The sequence below is a fragment of the Alosa alosa genome, chromosome 10, assembly GCF_017589495.1.
Source record: "Alosa alosa isolate M-15738 ecotype Scorff River chromosome 10, AALO_Geno_1.1, whole genome shotgun sequence".
Lineage (NCBI taxonomy): Eukaryota > Metazoa > Chordata > Actinopteri > Clupeiformes > Clupeidae > Alosa > Alosa alosa.
In genome coordinates, this window is record NC_063198.1 from 24,030,094 (window position 1) to 24,051,898 (window position 21,805).

At 39.2% G+C, this 21,805-nt stretch overlaps 1 protein-coding gene across 1 annotated transcript; it reads left to right on the plus strand.

Moving 5' to 3' along the window:
• Positions 1–318: 318 nt before the first annotated feature.
• Positions 319–20,891, plus strand: LOC125301730 (myosin heavy chain, fast skeletal muscle-like). Its single transcript, XM_048254436.1, has 41 exons — positions 319–413; positions 562–609; positions 761–973; positions 3,797–3,940; positions 4,054–4,210; positions 4,320–4,347; positions 4,455–4,569; positions 4,654–4,746; positions 4,839–4,902; positions 4,990–5,088; positions 6,745–6,848; positions 6,934–7,072; positions 7,273–7,391; positions 7,482–7,631; positions 7,743–7,913; positions 8,005–8,311; positions 8,487–8,566; positions 8,696–8,783; positions 8,873–8,990; positions 10,111–10,234; positions 10,330–10,466; positions 10,566–10,821; positions 10,907–11,149; positions 11,519–11,695; positions 11,920–12,065; positions 12,152–12,242; positions 12,327–12,716; positions 12,802–12,928; positions 13,245–13,363; positions 13,451–13,647; positions 13,759–13,942; positions 14,045–14,210; positions 16,716–16,840; positions 16,923–17,231; positions 17,312–17,515; positions 17,613–17,738; positions 17,906–18,076; positions 18,174–18,278; positions 18,784–18,879; positions 18,992–19,123; positions 19,547–20,891. Exons 3-41 carry the CDS (start codon positions 773–775, stop codon positions 19,559–19,561), a joined length of 5,817 nt encoding a protein of 1,938 aa, XP_048110393.1. The 5' UTR covers positions 319–413; positions 562–609; positions 761–772; the 3' UTR covers positions 19,562–20,891.
• Positions 20,892–21,805: the final 914 nt, after the last annotated feature.

Here is a 21,805-nt window from a genome sequence, read left to right on the forward strand (position 1 = left end):
TATACATTACATACATTACATGTCAAACTTTTGAGTACAAGTTTGTTGTTGCAGAAAATTATCTAGGACACAAGCTCATATGACAGGCACTGGTACTAGACCAACTTTATTTATAAAAATGCAGTGCTTGCAAGACTCCTGCAACATGTTTTTGTTTTTTGTGTCAGAAGGAATGATTACTTCTTCCTGAGCATATATTTTGTAGTCATGTCATCCCTGTGACAAAAAATATTTGCATGACCTATTGAATGCTATATTCAACCAGAAACTATAGGCCATGGTAATGAACCTGATCATGTCACCCGATACATGCCCAAATCTAGTCGGGCCAGTTTTGCTGACTGGTCGTAAGAGTGGCTATTTAAAATAGCAGCCAAAGATTCTCTCACTGACTGACTGGTAGCCTACTAGAGGTGAGTGACATTCTAAAGCTAAAGCTCTGATTATTAAAGTTGTTAAAGCAGAGAGATTGGGAATTGGGATGAGGGATCAGAAGTACTGTGTCTGAATCAATTCTGATTTCTCAACCTCTAACCAGTTATTTTAATAAATGTTTTGCAGACTGCATGCGCATTGCTCAGCTTTTCTTTCCACTGGGTGAGAAAAAATGTAAGTTGAGATGTTGAGGAGCACTTCAAAATGAAATGAGTAAAATTGCACTTACTATTACCTATACAAATTTGAAAAGCTACAAAAGGTAGCTGAGGCATTACACCAAAGTTCATAAATTGACTACAACTTAAAATATGTTCTCTCATAGTGAAGTACAATCATGGGGGATTCAGATATGGAGTGTTTTGGTCCGGCGGCCCTCTACCTCCGGAAGACAGAGAAGGAGCGTATCGAGGCCCAGAATGCACCATTTGATGCAAAGACGGCCTTCTTTGTGGTTGACAAAGAAGAAGATTATCTCAAAGGAACGCTGGAGAAGAGAGAGGGTGGCAAAGTCACAATTAAGACTTATAGTGGAAAAGTAAGTGCTTTATGCTCTATATTACTTGGCCAACTGAAGGTTGTAGTGTATGAACTCAGCACATGTTATTGACATTTAAAGCATGTCTTGAATATGATTATATGCACACATACATTTGTATGAATATTTCAACTATTCAACAACTAACCACCACAAGAAGTACAATAAAAAAAACAATCCCCATATAAATTGTGTCTCTATGAGGGCGTTACTATCTGTAAGCTGGCTAAAAAGTAGCCTTCGAAAATACATAAGTACATCACAAACATTTTTCAATTTATTATTTTGCATCCAACATTGTAATTTCCCTGCATGTGGCTATAGAATCAGAGTTTGAGAACTCTGTATGATGCAAAAACGAAGAGGTAACAAGATCACTGGCAAACTTGCGCGGGGGGGTCGCCCCTGGTGCCCCCATAGTTGAAAAAAGATGGTTAAAGTGCCCTCAAAGTGTCCTATTTACTGACTTTTACATGAGAAAATGGTTCAATGCCCTCTAGACACTTCAAATAATAAGTTGAAATGAGTAAAACTCAAGAACGTGTCTTAATGAGTGCCCTTCTACTGTTGAAAACATGATGCAATGCCATATAAGGGCCCCTTAAATGGTCTATACTTGGCTTTCCCTGTGTGCCCTTCCATGGGAAAAGGGTGTCATTATGGAGTGCTGCCCCTACATGATAGTGTTCCCAAGGGTGTCATTGCCGGTACAGAAGGAAGTGGAATTCAGCCCTGTATACTGTATTACATAAAAGCATGAAGAAGTGTAGTGGATAAAATGGGATGCAGTGTAGTAAAGGGTGTCCCTATTTGCATCAATTTAGGGAAGATTTCTAATAGATGTGATAGATGCCCTTACAATAGGATAAACTTGAGGATCCCTACAGGTACCTTTCTGATGAAAAAAAAATCATGAAATTACCTCTTAGATAGCACTGTGCCACTATGAAATGCCCTTTCAATGGAAAGAAACAAATCCCTGTAAAAATGAGATTTAGTAGCCTACAGTCTTCCTGACCATGTGTCCTCTAGGAAAGGTATTCCTAAAGTCCTTGCCATAAAAAACAGTCTAGGGTGCCACCAAATACTTTTTAAACAAGTTTCTGCAACTGGCAAATACTGTAAATTAAGACTAACATCTACAGTAGCTGCCATTTTGATGTAATCTCATCTGCACTGTCAGTGTTTTCATTTTTCATTTGCCGTTACAAAAACATGAGTAATCAGGTTACTGCAGACCCTCACCCCTATCTCACAAGTGAAATTTAACTCCAAAATCGGGATCCTGTTCTGTGTCCAAATAATCATGTAGGAGGACTGAGATATGGTGACCCTCTACCTTGTCTGAAAGTCGGAAGTAAATTGGACCAGTAGGTAGTTTAAGTACAGGGGAAAGACGATTGTAAATTATGTTTCATTAAAAAAAAATTCAAAGAGATCATACCACACTGAAAGCTACTATTTTGTCATTAGCAACCTACATCTGTCCCCTGTCAAATACAATTGTATTTCCAACTCTGAACAAAAGCCTATGTTAATATTTGCAAAAAGCAATTTTTGAAAATGTTTCTATGAACAACAGGACCCTAAAAATATGGGCACAAGATTGAATGTAACATAAACCATGATTGCTATAATTGTACATTTTTACATTAATGAGTCTCTCTGTGTTTTTGTACTGTCATGTTTTTTTCCGGTAGTCTGCATCTGACTCACACAATGTTAAGGGGTAGTTTGAAGGGTTGAACACTTTCCCCTGTTGTAAAATAATTCGGACACCCTACCCCTACACGTGAACTCGCAAACAGAGGGGAAGGGTGAAGTGGTAGGGTCAAAGGGCAGTAATGGGACAGGCCCTACGTTATGCAAGTGGACACACAGAGACAGATAAAACAAATGACACCCTCCCTTTGTTAACATGGGCACGAATAATTGAGTTATCCTGTTTCTGACCATTTGGCAAGAGCAAAGTAAAAGGAATTAAAAACTATGAAAAACATTTAGTCTTAATTTCAATTTATCTAGCAAGTCACAGGCTGTCATAAGCCTGTTTCTGTTGCAAACTACAGAAAAATGGCACATTTAGCTTCCAGAATTGTAAACAAATTCCTGGAGAAGGTACCTAGGACCTCCCTCCAGGTCTGACATACCAATACCTCGGTCATGAAATCAGGTTACTTTATGTTGGGCGGTGGTAGTGTAGTGGTTAAGGAGCTAGCGTGCAGTAGCCTGAAAGTTGTCGGTTCAATTCCCGGCTTCCACCGTTGTGCCCTTGAGCAAGGCACTTAACCCCAAGTTGCTCCGGGGACAATGTGATCCCTTGTAATATAGCTGACATATGTAAGTCACTTTGGTCAAGAAGTGTCTGCTAAATGTAATGTAATGTTGGGGTTGGGGCCCCATGTCGTCAGATAGGCGCCCTTTTTGTTTTTTCCCTCCTGCCCTTCAATCAGTCCACCACTGAACAAGAAGAACTAGCAATAACTATTACCCATCTAGTGGATATTCTGCCAATCTGGTTGCTGGTAACCTTTGGTTGTGACTGTCTCTGTATGTTACCTACCATACACATTATACATTTCATATATGCAGTTATATATGCACCTCTACAGTAAATAGACAAAAGTAATAAACCACGGGACGTGGAAGTCATCATATTCTCAACATAGCTAATTGCATACTACAGCCTTGGTTAAGCACATACGTTGTACAGTGTAATGCAATTTTTTTTGTTAACACAAAAAAGGTATTAGGATTGGATTCAAAAATCTGGCACTAAGCTAGTAGTTCGGTGCTCTCTGAAATACAAATATTGTCTTTCAGACTGTTACTGTGAAAGAGGATGAGATCTTCGCCATGAATCCTCCAAAGTATGACAAAATTGAGGACATGGCCATGATGACTCACCTCCATGAGCCTGCTGTGCTGTACAACCTCAAGGAGCGTTACGCAGCATGGATGATCTATGTAAGACTGGCATGGAATAATAATTGACAGAGCTACCAGTAATTAATCATCCTTTAAAAATTAACTTTAAGAATGAAAATCCCTCTAACTTTATACTTTTCCGCTCACTTCAGACCTACTCTGGGCTGTTCTGTGTCACTGTGAACCCCTACAAGTGGCTTCCAGTGTACGATGATATAGTTGTGAATGGATACAGAGGCAAAAAGAGGATTGAGGCTCCACCCCACATTTTCTCCATCTCTGACAATGCTTATCAATTTATGCTCCAAGGTGAGTAACATGTAAAATATTTTATAATTTGTGAAGCTTTTGTACAAATCCATACATATGATCACTAAATATAATATTATAATGTAAATATAATATTTCCCCCCCTCAGATCGTGAAAACCAATCTGTTCTCATTACGTAAGTACTCATCTCGATTTTGCTAGGACAGTGACAGTTAAATAATGCTTATTGATGACAAGGTTGATAATATATAATATGAATTAACTGACATGTTTAATCCCCAGTGGAGAATCTGGTGCAGGCAAGACTGTAAACACCAAGCGTGTCATCCAGTACTTTGCCACAATTGCAGTATCTGGGCAGAAGAAGGCTGAACCAGCAGTCGCCGGCAAAATTAAGGTAGGAAAAGTTTTCTATCTAGAGACTCGTACCATACATTGGCATTGCAAAAACGTAATTACATAAGTCTGATATTCTCTCTAGGGTTCACTGGAGGATCAGATCATTGCAGCCAACCCTCTGCTGGAGGCCTATGGTAATGCCAAGACTGTGAGGAATGACAACTCCTCCCGTTTTGTAAGTATTTGCTTTCTGATATCATATAGTGCACATATTAGTGTGAAGCACTGAAATGTGAGTTTAATCTATTTTATTACTAAAACATTCAGGGTAAATTCATCAGAATCCATTTTGGATCAACTGGCAAGCTAGCCTCTGCTGATATTGAGACTTGTGAGTAGCCATTTTATACTATGATCATGAATGGAATTAATTTATTATCATTATATTTATGTAATGTTCATAATTTAAACATATCAGATCTGCTGGAGAAGTCAAGAGTGACATTCCAGTTGTCTGCTGAGAGGAGCTACCACATCTTCTACCAGCTTATGACTGGACATAAGCCTGAGCTGATTGGTAGGATATGCATAAATACAATTCTATATGTCTATGTATATACAGTACCCTCCAGAATGATTGGCACCTCTGCTAAAGTTGACTGAAAAGAGGAATATAAAATCATCTTTTGGAAACTGATCGTAATGCCTTAAGTAACAAAAATGAGGAAATATCCAACCTTTAAGGACACCAATTTTCTTTGTGAATGAATAATGTATAATAAATAAATAAATAAATAAATGTTCTTCCTTAAAATACAGGGGTCATAAGTATTGGCATCCCTATGGTAAATTCCCATAGAGGAAGGCAGATTTATTAGCCTGGCGGGCCATCCTATATCATTGAAATGTATAGTCTGGCATCGAACCATTCACCTCGCTTAATCCAAGGGGCGGGCAGATAATTGTCTTTCAAACTGCCTAGGCATGCAATAGGCCAGCACTACGACCATATCCGTATCCGGTCGGCAAAACGGCAAATACATCTTTCTTCGAAAGGAATGACTTAAGTGCATTGTGTTGCTCAACTTTCAAAGAAAAGCACAAGTCCAACTTCTCCAAAGTTGACGCCAACGCCGATTCAAACAACTGCTCTTCGTTCGCCATAGCCACCTTCCTTGTTGTTCACCGTTGCAGGACTGTCGTTATCCTGTTAAGCCCACCTTAAGACTCTCTAACAAAATAGAGCGCTGTGATTGGATGAGGTCCACGGCGTCAGCCAATAGAAATCCCTATGGTTTGATACTAGACGTACAGGCTGAGCAAATTAATTTGCCGCCGCTAGGGTGCGTCTAGATTTCTAGGCTACAGATTTTTATTTTCAAGGCCAGTTATTTCATGGATCCAGGATATGCATCCCGATAAAGTTCCCTTGGCCTTTGGAATTAAAATAGCCCCACATCATTCCATACCCTTCACCATACCTAGAGATTGGCATGGTTTTATTTCAGTTAGCCTATTAGCTGGTTTGATGCTCATTGAGCCCAATTCAAATCAAACCAGCTAATAGGCTAACTGAAATAAAACCATGCCAATCTCTAGGTATGATGAAGGGTATGGAATGATGTGGGGCTATTTTAATTCCAAAGGCCAAGGGAACTTTATCGGGATGCATAGTATCCTGGATGACTTATGCCAATTTTTGCACCTGTGTTCCAGTATTTTAGCTTTTTATGCTTTTTACTTATTTCAAGTTCTGTATTTTGTATTTTAACATTTACACTTGTTTTAATTGTACCTCCTTGCAAACTGTCCCAATTTTGTATTCATTTATTTTTTATTATTGCCGTGTTTCATTTGAATTATTTTAGTTATTCTTAATATTGGCCATTTTTTTGTGATTTGTTAAGTACATTAGGTTACCGGGTTATATAAATAAAACTTACCTTGCCTTGCATACGTAACTCAAATTTACGGACTAACATTCAGCAGTGACACTACCAAGGTAGTTGCTATCATAGTTAGCAACTATGCTTTTGGAAACGGACCCCATGCCATCTGAATCGAAAATAGCAGCACAAAGGCATTTGCTAAAATATTGGTGGGGACAATTTTGTCATCTTAAAATATTGATAGGGACTAGTAACTAGCGTTCCCACCTAAGCCTACACCCATGATGTGTATGTAAAATAAAACTGGTATGTCTCAACATATGTTCCTTCCATCTGAATTTTAGAGGGACTTCTCATCACCCAAAACCCATTTGATTTCCCTATGATCAGCCAAGGTGAAATCACCGTCAAGAGCATTAATGATGTGGAGGAGTTCATTGCTACAGATGTAAGATGTAGCTTAAGCATTTTACTCAAATTAGGTGAAGACACAAAGTATTTTACAATAGCTAAACAACCCTTTCTTCTTTCAGGAAGCCATTGACATTTTGGGTTTCAACTCTGAGGAGAAACTTAGCATCTTTAAGCTCACTGGTGCTGTGATGCATCATGGGAACATGAAGTTCAAGCAGAAGCAGAGAGAGGAGCAGGCTGAGCCTGACGGCACTGAGGGTAAGTGATGAAATGGATTAAAAAGTAAAAATGTTTGATACACCAAAATATGTATTATTTCTACCATGGAAATAATAGCTACTGCAAAAATGATATGATATCCATCAATATATTTTTTCTACCAAGATTAAACTTCAAAACATATTCCATATGTAAGAATAATTTTTAGAATGTTTTATTATGTTGTTGTCTTGTTTCAGTGGCAGATAAAATCGCCTTTCTCTTGGGCCTGAACTCTGCTGAGATGCTGAAGAATCTGTGCTACCCCAGAGTGAAAGTCGGAAATGAGTTCGTGACCAAAGGCCAAACTGTACCACAGGTTAGAAACCTTCTAAAACATAAATCTTGACCTATAATGTAAGATGTTTTGCACAATTATGTATTCATTATTTTATTTATACCTGACTAGGTCAACAATTCTGTAAGCGCTCTGTGTAAGTCAATTTATGAGAAGATGTTCTTGTGGATGGTCATCCGTATCAATGAGATGCTGGACACCAAACAGCCAAGACAGTTCTTCATTGGTGTGCTGGACATTGCTGGATTTGAGATCTTTGATGTGAGTAAATCTATTTGATGAAATACTGAAATTCATTTTATCCATTCATTTGACTTCCATGCTCTTGAAACAACTGTGTCAACAGCATTATCTTATTATTTATAACAACAGTACAACAGCTTGGAACAGCTGTGCATCAACTTCACCAATGAGAAATTGCAACAGTTCTTCAATCACTTCATGTTTGTGCTGGAGCAAGAGGAATACAAGAAAGAAGGAATTGACTGGGAATTCATTGACTTTGGTATGGACCTGGCTGCCTGCATTGAGCTTATTGAGAAGGTAATGTGTGTGAGGTGTAAGCTGCTTGGACACTGCTTATTTGAAAAAAAGTTCTGCAATATCATTGATAATTCTTTTATTCTTTTAACAGCCCATGGGCATCTTCTCCATCCTTGAAGAGGAGTGCATGTTCCCCAAGTCCTCAGACACTACCTTCAAGAACAAGCTGTATGACCAGCATCTTGGTAAAACCAAATGCTTTGAGAAACCCAAACCAGTAAAGGGCAAACCAGAGGCCCACTTCACCCTGGCGCACTATGCTGGCAAGGTCGACTACAACATCACTAATTGGCTGGAGAAGAACAAGGACCCACTGAACGACTCTGTTGTGCAGCTGTACGCAAAGTCCGCCGTGAAACTGCTGGCTCACTTGTATGCAGCTCCTACCGCTGCTGAAGGTACTTAATGCAAGTCTTTCAAAATAACGTTATGTACCGTATGTATGTACCTTTATATAATTACTTTATTATTTCTTAAAATGTGTATTATATAACTGTAATTCCGTATACATGTATCGTTTTCTGTACACACTGCAGTTTTCTTAAACATCTCTCTACTCTCTCACTCTTTTAGCTGAAGCTGCAAGCAAAGGCGGCGGCAAGAAGGGCAAGAAGAAGGGTGGCTCCTTCCAGACGGTGTCAGCCCTGTTTAGGGTGAGCTCTTCACTGGTTACTGAATTTTAATTTTCAAATAATGTTATGCAACTTTAAACGAAGTGGCTACATTGTGTGTCCACATTGTGTGTCGAAGTGGCTACATTGTTGTTGCCGTTTTCTCTACAGGAGAACTTGGGCAAGCTGATGACCAACTTGAGATGCACCCATCCTCACTTTGTGCGTTGCTTGATTCCCAATGAGTCAAAGACACCTGGTAAGCTATTTTTATCTAAAAGATTTAACTGAATTAATCTAATTTAAACTAATTATGTAACGGAATACATATGTTTGTTATCCTCTAAGGTCTAATGGAGAACTTCCTGGTCCTTCACCAGCTGAGGTGTAATGGTGTGCTGGAGGGTATCAGAATCTGCAGAAAGGGCTTCCCCAGCAGAATCCTTTATGCTGACTTCAAGCAGAGGTGATAAGGAAGGAATAATAAATAAGAATTTAGTTGGTAGTTACTATGGTACTTAGAGTATATCATAGGGTCTTTTATAACATATAACATCCTTTTTTTGATTTGCCTTAAAGGTGCTCTAAGCAATGCTGGGTAATATCACTTCTGTTGACTTTCAAACAAAACAGAGAGGTAGCTCGCTACTTCCTCCCCCTCCCTCCCGTGCTGCTCCCGTGCAATTGAAACTCTTCTTAACGCGCATCTCATCTGTATTTGCTGGAACAGTTTGTTATGTTTTTTATGGGCTAGGTTTGCCCAGGTTGTTTTTGTTGCCGTTTTTGGAGCCTGGGCTGTCCACAGAGATCACATTTTTTTACAGTGTATTCAGGACACAGACAGCTAGCGGTTGTTTAGGTAATGTTTGCAGTAAGTGACATAAAATGTTTTAGCCTAAAAAATGTGTGACATCGCTTAGAGCACCTTTAAGTAATAAAAAATAGGAAATATCCAACCTTTAAGGACACCAATTTTCTTTGTGAATGAATAATGTATCATAAATAAATAAATGTTCTTCCTTAAAATACAGGGGTCATAAGTATTGGCACCTATACAGTATGTTAAATTCCAATAGAGGCAGGCCGATTTTTATTTTTAAAGGCCAGTTATTTCATGGATCCTGGATACTATGCATCCTAATAAAGTTCCCTTGGCCTTTGGTATTAAAATAGCCCCACATTATCACATACGCTTCACCATACCTAAAGATTGGCATGGTTTTATTTCAGTTAGCCTATTAGCTGGTTTGATTTGCATTGAGCTCAATGAGCACCAAAACTCTTGGCATTTTTAAGTGTTTTGCCTTTATCTCCTATAAGCAAGAGACAATTCACAGGCAATGTTATTAATATAAACTAGTTTAGAGAAAGGGGTATTGTATCTGTTATCATAGTATTAATGAACTGAAAATTTCAATAAACCACTTTCTATATTGTATAAATACAGCATACAAGCATACATCAAGAACAAGAAATCCTTTAGGAAACCTCTATCCCTGATATCTGAAAAACACAAAATACTTTGGAAATACTTAGGTTGGAAAATTGGCTGATGACCTACATGTATTTTGTTCTCATCATTTAAGATACAAAGTGCTGAATGCCAGTGTTATCCCTGAGGGACAGTTCATGGACAACAAAACTGCTTCAGCGAAACTACTGGGCTCCATTGATGTGGACCAAAACGAGTACAAGTTAGGACACACTAAGGTAAATGATTTAGAGTTCATGTCATCACAGACCTGCTCATTGACTTTATTTGATGCAATTATTTCCAGGTAAATACCCTCTCTCCCTCTCTGTAGGTGTTCTTTAAAGCTGGTCTGCTGGGTGTCCTTGAGGAGATGCGAGATGAGAAATTGGCAAATCTTGTCACAATGACTCAGGCCCTCAGCCGTGGATACCTGATGAGGAAAGAGTTTGTCAAGATGATGGAAAGGAGGTGCGCTTGAGGAAAAAATAAAATTCTAAGTAAATTACTTGGCGACAAGAGTACAGAGTTAACTTGACTCTTTTAAAAAAATTGTGTCCATTCAAACAGGGAAGCCATCATAACCATCCAGTACAATATCCGCTCCTTCGTGAATGTAAAACACTGGCCATGGATGAAGGTGTACTTCAAGGTCAAGCCTCTTCTGAAGAGTGCTGAAACTGCGAAAGAACTTACTGAGATGAAGGAGAACTATGACAAAATGAAAACAGACCTGGAGACTGCCCAGAAAAAGAAGAAGGAGCTTGAGGAAAAAATGGTATCTTTGATACAAGCGAACAAGGACCTAGAGTTAGCTATCGCATCTGTAAGTACTGCTACAATTTTCTTTATGGTGTGATTTTGTTGGTACAAAAGTTCCTGTATTTATGTAGTGGTTTGTTTTACAATAGGAAACTGAGGGCCTCTCAGATGCTGAGGAGAGATGCGAGGGTCTCATAAAGAGCAAAATCTTGCTGGAGACCAAACTCAAAGAGACGACCGAGAGGCTGGAGGAGGAGGAAACGACCAATGCTGAGCTAGCTGCCAAGAAAAGAAAACTGGAGGATGAGTGCACTGAGCTAAAGAAAGACATTGGTGACTTTGAGCTCAAAATGGCCGTAGTGGAGAAGGAGAAACGTGCTATAGAAAATAAGGTAAATGCATTGTAGTATTTTTTCATTCATTTTTTTCAATAAAATATTTTGGTTACATTTATTCATTTAGCAGACACTTTTATGACTTCTATATGGTTAAATTAAATGATTACAAAAACACAAACACACTACAACTTTCAAATGTTAAGAATAGGTCTTATTATTGAATTATTGTCATTGCATTTTGTTGTCTTTGTACTTGTACTTGTACAATGACAATAAAGTTGAAATCTAATTTAATCTAACCATTGTCATAGATACAATGCTATGATATTTACAGCGTCAGAATACGTGCGCTGTTTATTGGTAATGCTTGCATGCAAAAGTCTGATAGCGTTAATTAATCTAAGGAATTATCAAATCCCTTAGGTTAAAAATCTGAAAGAGGAGATGACCACTCTGGAAGAGAGCAACGCCAAGTTGATTAAAGAGACCAAAGCCATGGAAGATTCACATCAGGATATTATGGATGATCTCCAAACAGAGGAGGCTAAAGTCAACAACCTGACCAAAGCAAAGACCAAACTTGAGGAACAAGTGGATGATGTGAGGGAATATAATATAAACATGCCATTTAAAAAATGTATATATATATATATAAATCTGAAAGAGGAGATGACCAGGAGATGTATATATATATATATATATATATGTATTTAAAATATGTATGTGTGTGTGTGTGTATATACATATATATGTATATATATGTATATATACACACATATACATATTTTAAATCTTCTAAAAAAACTTGTATGTCTATGTAAAAGCTGGAAGGATCACTGGAGCAAGAGAAGAAGCTCCGCATGGATGTTGAAAGAGCCAAGAGGAAATTTGAGGGTGACCTGAAACTGGCCCAGGAATCCTTAATGGATCTGGATAATGACAAGCACCAAGCCGATGAGAAATTGAAGAAGTATGAATGTTGTTGTCTTGCTTCTTTAAAATCCTTTTACTTGTTGCATTGATTGATTTGTCTTAACTCTTCGAATATCTCAACAGGAAAGACGTTGAAATATGCCTACTCCTGAGCAAGGTTGAAGATGAGCAGGCCATTGGAGCTCAGCTTCAGAAGAAGATGAAAGAACTTGTGGTATTATTCCAGACTTGTAATTCTTGTAGGCCTACAGTTTTCAAATGTGAAATATAAGTGTCTTAAGCAAATCCTTTGGCATAGGCTCGAATTGAGGAACTGGAAGAGGAGATTGAAGCTGAGCGTGCTGCTCGGGCTAAGAGTGAGAAGCAGAGATCTGATCTCGCCAGGGAACTTGAGGAGCTCATTGAGAGGCTTGAGGAGGCTGGTGGGGCCACTGCTGCTCAGATTGAGATGAACAAGAAGCGTGATACAGAGTTGCAGAAGCTGCGTCATGATCTTGAGGAGGCCACCCTGCAGCAGGAATCTACTACTGCCGCTCTCCGCAAGAAGCAGGCCGACAGTGCGGCTGAACTGGGTGAGCAGATCGACAATCTTCAGCGTATCAAGCAGAAGCTGGAGAAGGAGAAAGCGGAATACAAAATGGAGATTGATGACCTCTCCAGCAATATGGAGGCTGTCTCAAAGTCAAAGGTATCTCCAGATATTTGTAATGTTTGATAATATACTATTCTGTAATGAAAACCACCAAATTAACTTCAGGCTAAAAATTCATCAGTCCAATCTAGAGAAGTTGTGTCGGACCCTTGAGGAACAAATGGCTGAGTTCAGAGACAAGAATGAGGAAAATGTCCGCAAGCTGACTGAGTTTGGTGCACATCAAGCAAGGCTTCTAACTGAACATAGTAAGTAAAAGAAAGAAATGTGATTTTTTTTCTTGAAAATCAAATTTTGTTTAATACTACAGACAATGACAATGGAACAAATACAATCATGTCACCCCCAAAAGAGTCATGGAAAGAAATAATATTTTTTTTAGGTGCGGATTTTTTTTTTTTCAAATTACTTTTGCATTCCATCATAATAGGTCTGCATTTCTTCTCAATAGTTATCTGCTCCCTCATGTCATATCATGTTTCACATTTCCCTGTAACACTTTTGCATTCCCTCACAAAATATGATTATTTTATATAAAAAAGTTTTCCAATTGTATGATCAAAGGTGAGATGGGCCGCACACTGGAAGAAAAGGAGGCTATTGTCTCCCAACTGACCAGAACCAAGCAAGCTTACAGCCAGCAGATTGAGGAACTGAAGAGGCTACTGGACGACGAAGTGAAGGCAAGTTTTAAAAAATCTTGATGTAAGCACATTCTTGCTTTGGCTTGACAACTTTGGCTAACAATATTTATAAAATGTTCTCTATAGGCCAAGAATGCTCTGGCTCATGGAGTACAAACAACCCGTCAAGACCGTGACATGCTCAGAGAGCAGTTTGAGGAAGAGCAGGAGATCAAAACTGAGCTACAGCGTGGAATGTCCAAGGCCAACAGTGAGGTGGCTCAGTGGAGAGCCAAATATGAAACTGATGCCGTCCAACGCACAGAGGAGCTGGAAGAGGCCAAGTAAGACATGATTTGAGAAGGATTAATGACTAGATGACTTACATTGGCTTTTTGCCTGAATCTATGCTTTGAGTGATTTGACATAAACTGTCCATATGACAACCTTTCTAGGAAAAAACTTGCCCAGCGCCTACAGGAAGCTGAAGAGACCATTGAGGCTTTGAACACCAAGTGTGACTCTCAGGAGAAGACCAGGCTGAGACTCCAGGGTCAGGTGGAGGATCTCATGGTTGATGTGGAGAAGGCTAATGCAGTGGCTGGCAACCTTGATAAGAAACAGAGGAACTTTGAGAAAGTAAGTCAAAAGCTTCCTTGAGTATCCAAGTGGTCACTAATGTAATATCTGACATCTTGTTTTTAAAGGCTTCTCTAAAAACACATCCATGTTTCATATAAGATTCTGATAGAATGGAAGCAGAAGTATGAGGAGAGTCAGGGTGAGCTGGACGGTGCTCAGCAAGAGGCTCGCTCTCTCAACACTGAGCTCTTCAAGATGAAGAACATCTATGAAGAGACTCTGGATCAGCTGGAGGTCATGAAGAGGGAGAACAAGAACCTGCAGCGTATGTCAACATTTACACACATAACATTTTATACCATATACACTGTATCAGGGCTGGGAGCTGGACAAGCATGCAGTAGCCTGAAAAGTTGTGGGTTCAATTCTCGGCTTCCATCATTGTGCCAAGGCACTTAACTTCAAGTTGCTCCAGGGACACTATTGAGTCCCTATAGTATAGTATAGTGTAGTATATATACTCTTTTGATCCTGTGAGGGAAATTTGGTCTCTGCATTTATCCCAATCCGTGAATTAGTGAAACACACTGCACACAGTGAACACACAGTGAGGTGAAACACACACTAATCCCGGCGCAGTGAGCTGCCTGCAACAACAGTGGTGCTCGGGGAGCAGTGAGGGGTTAGGTGCCTTGCTCAAGGGCACTTCAGCTGTGGCCAATCGGGGTTCGAACCGGCAACCCTCCGGTTACAAGTCTGAAGCGCTAACCAGTAGGCCACGGCTGCCCCAATAATTGTAATAGAACTTACATATAAGTCACTTTGGATGATCCACGAAATGTAAATGTAAATATTACGACCATTTTTTGAGACATAGTGAGTGAGTGATTTTTATAACTACTCATCTGGGAGTGATTAGTCCAGCCTCTCTCCTTTAAGTTTAGTAGCATAGCGCTTTACCTGCTACTGGCTTTCAGGTGCCACTACCACTATGCTTATAGTCTTGCACCACAGAAAAGATCTGTGTTGAATGTAGCCTACGCACTTAACACATGCAAGTGATTGCAATTAAAATGGCAATATCTTAGGACCTATAATATATATAGCAGGGGAAATAATAATCAGTAAGTATACTTCCAATGAGGCTATTTGCAAATTTTCACCAGATATTAACTCAGATAATCTACCCATATAAAAAATCCAAACATTAAAGTCCATAGGTAGAGTTATGTGTAATAAAGTGGAATGACACAGGAAAAAAGTATTGAACACGCCTGCTGAAATTTCTTAAATACTTTGTGGAAAAGCCTTTATTCATAATGACAGCTTCAAGGCATTTCCTGTATGACGAAAACTAATCAGTCACAGTATTCTGGTGTGATTTTGGCCCATTATTTTAAACAGATAGTCCTTTAATATTGAAGATTCCAGGGGTCCCTCTTGTGAATCCTGATCTTTAGTTAACTTCCAAAACTGTTCAATTGGATTGAAGTCAGGGCCTTGATTTCCTTTCTCTGATACCAATTGAGAGTTTCCTTTGCTGAATGGTTTGGATCATTGTCCTGCTGGAAGGTCTAGCCATGTCTCATCCTCATCATCCTGGTGGATGTAAAGATTCTCCCGAACAAAATGATTCCATTCATCATTCCTTCAACTGTATGAAGTCTGCCAGTACCATGAGATGAAAAACAGCCCATACCATGATGCCACCACCTCCAAACCTCATTGTTGGTATGGTATTTTTAGGGTGATGCACAGTGCCATTTCTCCTCCAAATATGGTGTGTAGTATGACATCCAAAAAGTAAAATTTTGCTCTCACCAGACCAGAATACATTCTCTCAGTATTTCATAGGATTGTCCAAATATTGTGTAGCAAACTTTCAATGAGGTTTGACATGTTTTTCTTCAGCAATAGAGTCATGCGGGATGAGCGTGCATAGAGGCCATGGCGGTGGAATGTATTACCTATGATTTTCTCTGTAACAATTGTACCTGCTGCCTCCAAGTCTTTCTGGAGCTTTCTCTGAGTGGTCCTTGGATCTTGGGCTACTCTTCTGACTATCCTTCTGACTTCCTGGTCAGAAATCTTGCTGATGATGCAGTTGATGATGCAGTGATGTTCCTTCCATTTGCAGATAATGGCTCCAATACTGCTTGCTGGATAATTCAGAAGTTTTGAAGTGCATTTGTAATTAGTTCCATTGACATGTTTTGCAACAATAAGTTTGCAAAGGTCTTGGGAATAACCTCACTGGAAGTATACTTACTGAAAAAAATGTTGACGTGTTCAATACTTATTTTCCCCGCTGTATATACCAAAGTCACATTTTGTGAGAAACTAAAAATCAGAAACGGCTGAGGGAGTTACATAACTTCAGAGCTTAAAATACAATAGCACATTGTAATTTCTGTATTTATTACCAAAGCATTTATCAGTATATCAATGGGGGAAATGTGAATAATTGCGTTGTAGATGACAGAAAAATCAGAAAAACTTTCATTGGTCTCTTAATTTTTCGAGAGCTGTATATATGGATATATATGGATATCCCAGGACATCCCCACTCGAACTCCTGTAGTAATCACTGTGATGTGAATGTTCCATTAATTCAAACCCAGAGAGCAGTGGAGTTATTATCCAAAGCGACTTACGCTAATTATATTAAAAGGGCCATTGTCCCCGGACCAACTTGGGAGTTAGGACTCAAGGGCACAACATAATTGAACCCACAACTTTTCAGGCTACTGAATGATAGCCCAGCTCCTTAACCACTATGCTACCACCACCTATAATGAACCATTCAGATCAATTAAAATTTTCATTACAGAGGAAATCTCTGACCTGACTGAGCAGCTTGGTGAGACGGGCAAGAGCATCCATGAGCTGGAGAAGGCTAAGAAGACAGTGGAGACTGAGAAATCAGAAATCCAGACAGCACTGGAGGAAGCAGAGGTAGGATTCTATTTTACTTGCTGGATGCCAAATGTCATGATAAATAAACTACATAAATAATATGAAATTTCCTCTGAAACAGGGTACGCTTGAGCATGAGGAGTCCAAGATTCTTCGTGTCCAGATGGAGCTTAACCAGGTCAAGAGTGAGATGGACAGGAGGCTGACAGAAAAGAATGAGGAGATGGAGCAAATCAAGAGGAACAGCCAGAGGGTGATTGACTCCATGCAGACCACTCTAGACTCTGAGGTCAGGAGCAGGAATGATGCCCTGAGAATCAAGAAGAAGATGGAGGGAGACCTCAATGAGATGGAGATTCAGCTCGGCCATGCCAATCGCCAGGCAGCTGAAGCTCAGAAACAGCTGAGGACAGTCCAGGGACAGCTTAAGGTACCAAAGGGTCTACCTTACATTCAGTCCTTAAAGTACACCACAACAGTGCTCTATCTAATCAATGTTATTTCATACAGGATGCCCAAATGCACCTTGATGATGCTCTCAGAGTACAAGAAGACATGAAGGAGCAGGTTGCCATGGTGGAGCGCAGGAATGGTGTTATGCAGGCTGAGGTTGAGGAGCTCAGAGGTGCTCTAGAGCAGACAGAGAGAGGCCGCAAACTGGCTGAGCAGGAGCTGGCGGATGCCAGTGAGCGTGCAGGACTGCTGCATTCCCAGGTAAAATAATATAAAAAAAAAACAACTTGTTAATCCTCTGCATTATCGTCTTATTCTTAATGTCACTTAATCTGACAAAAAAAATCCCTTATTTCAGAACACCAGCCTGCTCAACAGCAAGAAGAAGCTGGAGGCTGAACTTGTTCTAGTCCAGGGAGAGGTGGATGAGGTCATTCAAGAGGCCAGAAAGGCACAAGAGAAGGCCAAGAAAGCAGGCACCGATGTGAGCTAACATAAGTTACTATGGCAGATATACACATAATAATAATAATAAAAAGATTAGAAAACATTATTTGCTTTATATTTTGTATTTACTGTATATGGAATTGAGATTTGATAAAATAAAATAAAATAAAAAATCCTGACTGAGTTTTTTTTAAATATCTGTAGGTTGCCACATTGTCTGAAGAACTGAAGAAGGAGCAAGACACCAACGGTCACCTGGAGAGGTTGAAGAAGAGCCTGGAGAGCACTGTGAAGGACCTCCAGCACAAACTGGACGAGACTGAGAATCTTGCCATGAAGGGTGGCAAAAAACAACTCCAGAAACTGGAAGCAAGGGTGTGGTTTCCAGTGTCTTGAAATGTTGAATAATGGGCAGAGTTTGAGCCATACTATTTTAAGTTCTACATGAAAATCATGACCTCTGATGTTACAGATTCGTGAGCTGGAAACTGAGGTTGAGGCTGAACAGAAGCGCGGAGCTGATGCTGTGAAAGGAGTCCGTAAATATGAGAGGAGAGTCAAGGAGCTCACTGAACAGGTAGAGTTGTCTATTCACTCACAGAAAACCATAAGAAAATGTGCAGGTTAAATGGTTGACACTATTATTCAAGACTCTCTTCCTCGGTGGTTCCTTGTTGGTCAAATGAGGTGCCTAGTGTTCTGCATTCTTGTGTTAGTTTTGGGACTTTCAGGAGGAGTTTAAAGACTCATCTGGGGTTTAAAGACTGTTCTGTTCTGTTTAGCTTACATTTACTTAATTCATTATTAATCAATTGATTCTATTACAGTTATGGCTTGTATATTTACGGTTTTGTTAGTAAAATAACACTGATTATTTCCATTATTGATATTTGACATTTCTATTAATATTATTGATATTATTACTATTATGTTTACTGTAGGCTTTTCCAACGTAAAAAACAAAAAAACATTTAATCAAAAAACATTCAACTACTTTAATGGTGAGTTAAAGTCACTTGAGTGAGTCACTTTGGACAAAAGTGTCTGCAAAATAGTATAACCATAACCATAAAATTGCACAGTCTGAGGAAGACAAGAAAAATGCCGCCAGACTACAGGATATGCTGGAAAAACTGCAGCAGAAAGTTAAGGGCTACAAGAAACAGATTGAGGATCATGTAAGTAAAAACTTATATCAATCCACACAATTTATATTATACTGTATATAATACTTTTGTCAGGTTTTTTCACTACCAAGTAGAAGATACATATCTTTCATTGACATCACAGGAGGAGCAGGCCAACACTTACTTGTCCAAGTTCAGGAAGGTGCAACATGAACTTGAGGAGGCTCAGGAACGTGCTGACATGGTTGAGGCCCAGATCAACAAGTTGAAGGCCAAGAACCGTGATGCTGCCAAGGTAACAGAGAACTGTATTTCATACGGTATTTATAGGACCTGCTGCACTTCCGAATTAGCTGAGTTATTAATACTGCATCAGGCTTGTTTTTTATTGTGAATTATAATTTACAAGACCAAACCTCCACTAACACATCAAACATTAGTGATGGTACTCTCTTCAACAAAAACATTAACCAAACATGAACAAAACCCAAACATTAACTAATAAAAGTAGCAACTTGCAATTAACCCTTAAAGGAGTACTAATGTTGAGAAAAGAACGTTCTAAAGAATATCTGGGTTCATTGAATTCAACATAGAATTTTAGAACCTTCAATTGTTGCGGAACTTAGAATGTTCAAAAACCTACACCTTTATGGGTTAATATTCAGTGAGTCCCCAGTGCATGTCCTCAATGTGTTTTTTCTCTTCTTTGTTTCAGGGAGATGATGAATGAACAGTTAACTCCCAGCATCAGTTACTGTGAATTCCTATGTGTAGAATTCTGTTGGATTCGAGTTGTCTTGAACAGATCATTATGCTCGTGGCAACACTCTTCCACAAGGTGAAAAGTGGTATTGCAAGAGAGATGTCCCAGCACTGGCTGGTTTGCAAAGTAACTGCATTAGTTATCTGGGAAACACAGAGCAAAGGCGTTTTTTGACATTAAAAAACCATTAAAACAGTTCTCCACATCCTGTTGCTATATCTTGGCAATTTCCGAGCTTTTTAAACCTAAAATACTACACATAGCTACACCCTTTGAGGCCTAGGCTATTTTCAGTGTCATTTTATGACCTTTACTTTTAAGCTCTTGATCGTGATCATTGTAAGGGCCATCTATGTATGCTGTGTCTTGTTTTTTTTTTCCTTTTTTTTTTTCAGGACAGCCTAGGCTACCCTTATATGGGAAAGTATGATTTGGTAATTTGTGTCTCATGAATTATGTCATGTTTTTGCATTCATGTCACCACGAAGCACAATAGTAGAAATATCTTTTCATATTTGTGTAGGTGGGATTGTCTGGAATCTTGGAATTTAACACTCACAATGGTGGGATACTCTGTGGCTTAGCAATTTACAAAAATGTATGTACTGACATTAATATTTTACTTATTATATACTGTTTTATTCACTGACGTCTTGTTACTGAACCATTGGATGAAGAATGTGCCTTATACTCATCTGCATTTGTGACCTGAAATAATCTGTGCTTGCATATGTGCAGATGTCATGTAGCCCAAGGCACAGTTGATCTGTGCATGCTATGACCAACTTTTGTTTCTTCGATGTGGAATGCAAATTCATTACTATGGGGTACTATTACATGAGAATTTCAGCCCATAGTGGGAGACCATGTAGAAATTTGCTACAATTGCAAAACTGGATTACTGTGGAATGGCTAATTGTAAAGAGGAATGCTTTACATCTTTGTGTTTGGTAAGGTCTGCTGTTTAGCCTTACAGTTTGTCATGTGCTGAGTGAGGAGTTCCTGAGATATGCCACCATGAATGGGTGTGGAAATGGATGCAGAGCTGTAAACAGTACAGAATGTAAATATGATTAAATGTCAACTACTTTTAACAAACTTAATTTCCTTGCGAAACGTGAACTGCAACTAGCAGCTAGCACCATTTAAAAGATGAGACTGTGCTCTTCCGCGTAATGTGAATGTGTGATGAGTAGCCTACTTCATGAGTAGTTCAACAGAGAACAATGGGTGAGAATTTGGACGCACATGTGTCCGTCGGCCTCAAAGAGTTAATAAATCTAATGATGATGCTTTATTTTTCCTGATTTACATTCCTCATCAACTTCCTCATGTTTTTATATTGATAAGAATGACATTAGGCCTAACACAACTATTTTCAAATCAGAAGAACCAGACTGCCAGTTTGAAGAGATAAATCTGCTTTTTCCAACAAATGCATCAATTAAAGCTTTGAGGATTTTTTTTTTTTAATAATGTGCATAAATTGAAATTTACATTACAATTATGAAAGTTTTTCTGCACAGCAATCTGGATTGCCATCATTTCAGTTTCACATGTGGTGTTAGTGACATCTGTCTTCTACCTCAGGAATTTTCTGGAAGGAAGGTTTTATGAGTTCACATCTTTTTTCTGCACATAGCAGCTACGTAGAGCTGAGAAAAGGATGTTTTTCTGGACATCCACAAAGAATTACCTTGCAGCCAATGACTACTCACTTCAAGATCTGCTTACATTATGCTTCAAAGGCAGCAGTATAGCCTACTGTAGCAATGGCTCCATGGCAATACACATGGGGCTCAAAAGGGATCAAATACTGAGGAAGAACCAGTGCCTCAAAGATGGGAATTAAGTGTTTCTGATTGTCTTGCTCTTTTGTACATAAGGTTGCCAACCGTCCTGAATTGTCCGGGACATCCCGTATTTTGGGTGATTTTGATTTGTCCCGTCAGGGACAGCTCCAGTCCCGAATTTCAACCACAGCTTCATCGGCCTTGACAGGTTGTCAATGGCCAATAATAGGCTACGGTAGGCTAAATGCACCTAGAGCAAAGTGTCCAATGCCACCACTACCACCATGCGCATCATTAATGAACATGTATATTTTCTTGTATCGAATCGTGCCCATGTATCTAGTTAGTCTAGTTGACAGAAAGGTGAACCCGGAAATGTTGAGTACACCAAAGTTTTATGATAGAAATATATATTATG